General features: G+C 36.2%; 1 protein-coding gene across 1 annotated transcript; it reads right to left on the reverse strand.

Annotated features, from left to right (window-relative positions):
- Positions 1–223: 223 nt before the first annotated feature.
- Positions 224–6,524, reverse strand: LOC122600983 (tRNA uridine 5-carboxymethylaminomethyl modification enzyme MnmG). The gene is made up of 13 exons (XM_043773762.1): positions 6,253–6,524; positions 5,768–5,919; positions 5,399–5,490; positions 4,800–4,913; positions 4,363–4,693; positions 3,917–4,096; positions 3,647–3,727; positions 3,288–3,506; positions 3,021–3,163; positions 2,013–2,179; positions 1,698–1,915; positions 1,163–1,255; positions 224–647 (listed from the first exon to the last, which is right to left on the reverse strand). The coding sequence occupies exons 1-13, from the start codon at positions 6,446–6,448 to the stop codon at positions 492–494; spliced, it is 2,142 nt and encodes a 713-aa protein (XP_043629697.1). The 5' UTR covers positions 6,449–6,524; the 3' UTR covers positions 224–491.
- Between the last annotated feature and the right edge of the window lie 1,999 nt (positions 6,525–8,523).

The raw sequence follows: 8,523 nt of genomic DNA on the forward strand, positions 1-8,523 counted from the left end.
GTCTTTCACAAACAAATGGAACACCTCTAGTTGACCATAGATATGATTATTACCAAACAAATGACTTTCATGTACATATGGATTATATTATATTAAAGGCCTGCGTTGGACGGTTAAGTCGTCTTTCACAAACAAATGGAACACCTTAGTCCAAACACCCCACTTTTAGATAGATTGACATAGAGTCAAAGACAAACTCGACAAAAATCAAACCACCCTTATGTATGGTTAGAAATTTAAGTGTACTTTTATTAATGATATATGAATATCGCATATTACAATTACATATACACCTATCATTTCACTACTTCAATATCAAAAATCAAAAATAATAAAATATACCCAATACCAGAATTTACGGATAGTCATAATTAATATGATAACATAATAATCTCATATGTACATGAAAGTTGACGATTCTTCGACCATCTCATAGATGGATTAGCCGAGATATGTAGGGTCCCAGAACTCGTTTTCAACAGAAGATTGATTTATGCCGAATCTGCAATTACAGAAGCCAAGATTTGGTGCGTCTTCAGTTCTTGAGCTTTCCTGCGGTTGGACTCCATGACAATAAGAAGTGCCGTGATGTCTGCAGGGCTAACCCCGCCAACCCTGCTTGCTTGACCGATAGTCTGTGGCCTTACCTGTAAAAAGTTAAGAGATGTCATCACCAGAGTATTGGGTAATTCCAATTTGCAGTAAATGACCTTTTTGATCAAAATAGAAACTAATGTAGCTAATCATTCTCCACAAGAAGTATATATTCTAAGGGAACATGGCACTTCATGTTTTCCAGATTTGGCTAAAAATTTAGAGGTATTCGGTTGGTTTTGTCAATTTTAGAATGGAATAAAAATTTTTACAGAGAGTTCTCGTAGGCATCTAGTTGCTTATCTTAAGCTATAATCTAATCCCTCAAGCCCAAAGAGCAGGGTAGTGGAAATGGCGAATAACCTCCAAATCATGTTAAGCATTATGATCAAACATTTTACCAATCCATCACTAATCTTATAAAGGACTTCAATTTCTATAAATAATTAACTACTTAGCTGTATATAAAGAGATTAACATTTGAAAGTTTCAGGCTTAATTTGATCTGATAACTTGATTGAATTAGGCATTCTTTGAGAAAGATAGGTTGGTTATGCCAACAACATACCTTTGAAAGCTTTTCACGTGCTTCATGTGATAAAGTATTCATCGAATGATAATCTAAGTCCGCGGGAAGGGGTTTATGTTGTCGATGAACCATCTGAAAACATGATGAAGAAAACTAAAAAATGAGAAAACATTATATTTATAACATTCACAAAAGATTTTAGATAAGTATCAGAAAAGTGAATAAAAGAGGTCGGATATGGAGTGACCGAATACATACAATTTTATTTCAAAGGATTAACACAAATTGACCCACATACTGGTAACGTATGGTGAAGGACATATTTATTAAAACTACAGGGAATACGAAAACGACCATTTTGAACAATTTGAGGCATGGTTAAACGCAAATTAGCCGGGAAAACAGTATTTAATCGATATTTGAAAAACGGAGAGCAACTGTCCGGTTGAGGAACATCAAGTTCAGTAAATTCGAAGTTTAAGCATTGAACTCTTCTTTTTCTGGACATCAAACTTTTGGTAAAAAGGTTTATAGAAAGGAAAATAAATAACACGAGCTAATCTAGATACTTGACCTGTTGCAATTGGCTGTGTTGGCGTGCTATCAAGCCTTCATACTTGATATCGATCTCAATGCATTCTTTTTCTATCCTAGACAGGTCATCACCACCAAAACCATGTTTGTCAAGCAGTTTGTATTCAATGTGTGGCTTTTTGAGGAGACCTTCAAGAGTTGAATGATCCTTTACTGGTTGACCGGACAGAAGAGTAACTTCACTGAATAACTCTTCACCTGTTACAGTATCCCAAAATTGGGAAATATTTAGCCAGCTGCACATAATACTAAATAGTTAATCTCCAGTCGAAAGATATGTAATAGTTATTCTTACTTGTAACCCGGACACTCTTCAATCTCTTTTTCTCCTCTGAGATTCGAGCTTGCTTGTCTTGGTATGCTGTCCACCTTTTGTCGTTAATCAAACCAATTTCACGTCCTAGAGGTGTGAGACGGCTATCAGCATTATCAGATCGAAGAATTAACCGGTATTCTGAGCGGCTGAAAAGAGAGTAAGCATTCATTTGTAACTTCTAATCAATCATTGTAAACCTAACTAATAAAACCTTAAGATACAATCTACGAATACCTCAATCAGGCGAAAACTAGGATACAACAACCAGCAAAAAAAATAGCTGCATTAGTGCAATATGATCGTTTAACCCCGTACAAATATTTGCATATAAAAGAAGATAAAATGAAGCAAAGACTTATGGCAGAACTTATGAGAATACTGAAATCAATTAATCCTACAAGTATATTCCACTTCTGTCAATGAAGCAAGAGATAAACTATGGCAACACACAAACATATTTGAATTCATATCAGAATCCTACAATCAGATAATGGTTAGCAAGTAAGGCTTTAGGCAGACACCCCATCTTGCATATTTAAATTGCAAGTAATGACCACTCATCACTTCCAAGTAACACTTGCCTTCAATATAGAATACATAAATTAAAAAAAAAAAAAAAAGATAACAGTTATCAAGTAAAACAAAGATTCCTAGAATAATAATAGTCCTCTAATAATGCAGATATATTAAAGTTTTGAATCAGACAGACATGAGTTAGAAAATAAAGATATACATAAGATTGCTGAGTGTTGGAGGCTACTATCAATACATTTTGTCTGAAATATAATGGGAACCGGAAAGTAATAACAATTGTGTCCTTCACCTTATTTCATAAAGCAAATTCTAAAGAACCTTTTCATGGAAGTTGACAGGATTATCAATCACAGGTTAATACGATAACTTAGATATTTGGATAAGCCACCATCATTAGTGAACTGTACATGATATATATATTTAATTAGTTCATGTGCCAAATTGCCAAAGTACCTTGTCAGCATGCGGTAAGGTTCTCGAAGATCTTTGGTGACCAGATCATCAATCAAAGTACCTATGTAACTACTTTCCCTCTCAAGAACGATAAGAGGTTTCCCCTCTGAATGTCTGGCAGCATTTATTCCAGAAATAATTCCCTGTATAGCCAATGAACTGAATTAGACCAAAGGCAGGTAGGAAAAAAGATACTAAACTTTTAACACGTAACAATAAACAAACATGATGCCATTTAGCATGTACTGCAGTAAAAGACAAACAAACCTGAGCAGCAGCTTCTTCATAACCTGTTGTTCCATTTATTTGACCAGAGAAAAAAAGCCCTTCGATTTTTTTTGTCATAAGAGACCTGGAACACTGATGAGCAGGTAAGTAATCATACTCGACAGCGTATGCTGGCCTAAGCATCGAACAATTTTCCAATCCTGGTAAGGTTCTCAACAGTGGTAACTGTAATCTTTCAGGTAACCCAGTTGAAAATCCCTGTAAGGTTAAACATGATAAACATTAGAAAGAGAAAGGGTCGATACTCACATTACAAAAACTATAAAAGTTTTTGAATAAAAAGGTGAAAATCATGAATTCAAATTACATAGAAAACGCAATGAGAAAGCTACAGAGACCTGCACATAAAGATCGGGCACACTTCGGCCTTCTGGTTCAAGAAATATTTGATGGGAATCTTTATCCTGGAATCTCACAATCTGAGGAAAAAAAACAATGATACATAACTCACATGTTAGGGGAAGCCTCATGAAAGCAGGGTGAGTCATAAAGACAAAACTATGTGGCCTACACTGTGTTTTTTAGATTAACATTAAGTATATCCTTAATTTATGATTTGCAGATAGGCAAGGAGATATGTATATAGAATTAATCATATCACAGTGTACCTTATCCTCAATTGAGGGGCAATATCGAGGTCCCTTAGCTTCCACCCATCCCCCGTAAGTGGGAGTCTCATGTAAATTGTCTTTTATTAGCTGATGAGTGATTTCTGTGGTACGAGTGAGATAGCAGCACATTTGTTCCCGTTCAATGTGGTACTCAGGATCAAAACTAAACCAGTGCACCTGTTAATCATCCAGGCCTTTTAGGAACACGATTATTAAAGATTCATAGTTAACTATCTTTATTTCCAGGAATAATTCACAGCACCGAGCTGTTGGGGCATACTTCCCACAATGCTCTAACAATTACCTTTTTACAGAAGAATAAAAGAAAAAAGTTCCACCCTTTTATAAATTGTCAGTTGCATAATATATCAGACACGGTGACAAAAAGTCTTGGATCTTATATTAACTACGATAAACCTACATATGAGATTAAATGTAAAAACCTCTTCATCTCCATGCTGAGGCTCCAACAGAGAGAAATCAACGGTGCGTGAGTCGACTCGTGCAGGTGTCCCGGTTTTTAACCGATCAGTTTCGAATCCAAGTGACTGCAAATACTCTGTCAGACCAAGGGAAGCTGATTCCCCAGCTCTTCCTGCAGGCATAGAAGTTCTGCCGATCCAAACCTTGCCACTCATGAAAGTTCCAGTTGTAAGAACAACAGATTTAGAATAAAAGTTCATCCCAAAGAATGTCCGAACACCTTTGACATCATCATTTTCTCCCAGCAAAAGATCTGTTACCATCGCCTCTCGAATTGACAAATTGGGAGTGCTGAAAGAATAAAGTTATAAACCAATAGTCAATATACAAGAAAACCATGGTGTTCATCAGATCATAAATCAACTAAATGTCAAGATAAAAAGTTAAGTAAGCTTGCCTCTCAACAATCTTTTTCATCTCAATAGCATATTCTCTTTTATCAGTTTGAGCACGCAATGCTCTAACAGCAGGACCTCTAGAGACGTTAAGAACACGCTTTTGCAAATAACACCTGGAGTATGTGAGCGGAAATAATCAGTGTAAGAAATGCAGTATCAATCAATATAGGACTATAAGCTAAACTACAATACTGACACTCCCTCCATCGCAAAATAAATGTCCACAGGACAACTTCTTATTAAGTAAGCAATTTTACTGTTCGTAGTCAGATGATTCCTTTTTAGAGAATACATGAATTGCTAATGCAAAACTAGTACAAGTCATAACAGCTTTTCCCGTATGTAGAATGAACAATCACTTCTATACAGAATTTTAAGAAAGTCTCGCATTTCTTCACATTTTGTAAACATGAAAAAAAATTTGAAACAGGAAGGAGACCGAACGATACACGATTCAAACATGTTAACACATTTAATCTTTGCTGAGCCCGATGTATTCACATAAATAGACTGGATATAATAGAAGTAAATAATGCCGTTATATCAATTTAACAATCTAAATATAAGCATGTCTACTTAGTGAGATGAATGTACGTACCTATCAGCAATCTTTCCAATTTCACCACCTAGTGCATCCACTTCATGTACTAGTTGAGACTTTGCAGGTCCACCAACTGCTGGGTTGCAGGGCTGCATCAAACTTGTCATAGTATGAAAGTCATAAATGCAATTTTATTTATTAATTGCATCTTGTATAAGATGTGACTACCAATTTACAAACGATATCCCTCCATGAACAAAGAACATTGAATAATATCCACACAATATACGGGTTATCCGAAGAAAATATATAAGAATTATTCCATAAAATTCGTGACATCATGATTTTATGAACCAGCTTAAGACAACATTCCTTATAGATTCATAGTGAACAATAAAGCATTAAAGCTTATTATAAAAAACTAACCTGCCACGCAATTCGATCAATATTAAGGGTTAGAAGAAGCGTTTTAGCCCCTAAACGAGCAGAGGCAAGAGCAGCTTCACATCCAGCATGGCCGCCTCCTACCACTATTACGTCATATTTTTCATCACTCGCTACAACCTGATTACTCCAATCTAACCGAAAAGTTACATCACAACACAGAACGTATATACTTTGGTAAAATGACGAGGTTTTTGTTACCCGAGAAATGCATATATTTTACTCAGATGAACACGGCTTAACCCGGGTATCCCATGACAGTTCGAACAACACTTCCTTACATGTCAAAAAGTTAACAAAACAATTTCTTCAAATGAGGCTTTATGGGCACCCACCCACCAAAAAGTTCACATTTTTATTGCCATGAAATCATTAAAGATAGCAAAAACTGAGAATTTTCAAAATGCAGCAAATATGTTCGATGAAATGCCTCAATGAAAAAAAAAACAACAATATGTAAAATATACCTGATGAACTTGAAGCAGTGACTGAAAAGTATCTAGTAAAATATGTAGAGATATAATTGAAAGAAAGTATCTGTGATTTGGAGGTGGGTCTGAAGCTAAGTGAAGATGGGCGTGTAGGGCGGAATAAAGGGAAGATAGCCACGTGGTTTCTGGGGATTCTGGTAAAGTGTAAAAGAGATACGGCGGCGGTCGCCATGGCGGCAGCGGCGGCGATGGTGGCCGGTGAAGGATGAACTGAGAATATGAAAATGCCCAGGTAAATAAGATAGGAGAAAATGTGTACTCCAAAAATGGTCCTTTATTTTCAAAATATTTCTTTATGGACCTTGAAGGTTTATCAAAATTTTCTATACTTAGTTGGAAAGAGAAATATCAAACATCGAGTCATCATCAACAATTCAACATACCATGTTTTGCGATTTATAAGTTATGGTTTACAATTTTGAAGAATCACAAGTTAATGGTTTTAGAATTTTTCAAAAGTATAAGTCATAGTTTGCACCCGGATATATATATATATACTGCAAAATAATATAGATTCAATGTATATTGAATACAAGTGAGAATTGATTCAATGCATCGAATCTTATCAAAATCTTCAAGTGGATCATATTGAGATTGTAATATCTAAAATGGTATTTGCTAAATCTCCAGTAGATTCTCTTTATGCCACTTGTTTGAAAACCTCACTATAAAAGTAGCTCATGTATAACAATTGAGATATGGCTTGCTTCTCATGTGGTTGAAAGAAACGAGTTTCTACTTCATATTTGTTATACATGGCTAGAATAATAATAGGTACTAAGCTAAGAGTTTGGTAATTATTGTTTTGGTGATTGACAACTAGCAGTCTTCGGGTATTCTTTGAGGTGTTCATGTGGATCAACTGTGGAGATATTCATATTATTGAATATTGTTTTTGTCACACAAGATTTTATCTACTTGGAAGGTATTAAATATAGTCTATCTATCATGACAGCTATTTATGGTGTAATTGGATCTTGGTGGGTAATGATATACATACGATAACGTAGTCAAGGAAATAAAACATTTATAAATAATACCCTTTCGAGTTATGAAAGGACACCCTTTTAGATTACCAAAAGACAACCTTTCAAGTTGCCAAGGGACAACCTTTCGAGTTACCAAGAGACAACCTTTCGAGTCACCAAAGGACAACCTTTCGAGTTACCAAGAGATAACCCTTTCAGATTACCAAAGGACAACCTTTCGAGTTACTAAAGGACAACCTTTCGAATCACTAAAGGTCATATTTGTCACTATAAATAAGTGAAACAAACATGGAAGGAAGATCATAAGTTCTGACAACAAGCTCTATATTTTCTAATTCTCTCTGAACTACAAGACTTTCCAATCACTATCTAGCAAATATAACTAAAACATATATCATCATCACAGGATCAGATGGCGTAAAACCGTATACATAATACGAGTTACCAGCAAGGAATCGCCACCCGAATATCCTAATCCTTTTTAAATCTCCCCATACTAGGTGTCATGGGGCCAATGTACATTTCTTATCGTATAATGATACGAGATTGCATACTCGTAAAGCGTACATGTTAATTGACGTATCATCATTTGGCGCCATCCGTGGGACCCTGCTTGGATTCCCATTCTTATAAAGGAAGCCAAGAACCCCATATCACCATCTTGCTAGTAACTAGGTAAGAAATGGCCGAGAATAACTCAGACCAAACACCAACCCCTCTTACAACAAATAATCCTGAAACTCCTGGCATCGAATTCCCATTCACAATTCATGACACAGGGGGACCCAACAACATGATCTCCCGATTGGACTCGAATGAACCTATGATGCAGACGATAGTTCGAAACCTTGATCAAATCCACACCTTGTATTCTGAACTCACCCAAAAACTGAAAGACATTTCTCCTCAACCCCTATTCACACAAGTCGATCCCTTGATTACGGAACCACGTAATTCAGATTCTGATAACGCAACCCTTAGGAAAACCAAAGATAACTTGTTCGTTGAAAGTGATAGCACATATCAAACAAGGGTTCGTACCGCCGCGGGAACTACGGCACCAATAAAAGGGAAAGTCATACCGAATATGGACTTTTACCATGAGCCTTTTGTATTTAAAGAACCTGACAGGGACGTTCGGGACCTGGTGGCTTCTCCCTTCACTAGGAGAATCCGGGACTATAACATGCCCGAAGGTTTGAAGGTCCCAACTAACCTACGACCCTATGATGGGACTAAAGATCCTGATGATCATCTC

The sequence above is a fragment of the Erigeron canadensis genome, chromosome 5 (assembly GCF_010389155.1).
Source record: "Erigeron canadensis isolate Cc75 chromosome 5, C_canadensis_v1, whole genome shotgun sequence".
NCBI classification, from domain to species: Eukaryota; Viridiplantae; Streptophyta; class Magnoliopsida; order Asterales; family Asteraceae; genus Erigeron; species Erigeron canadensis.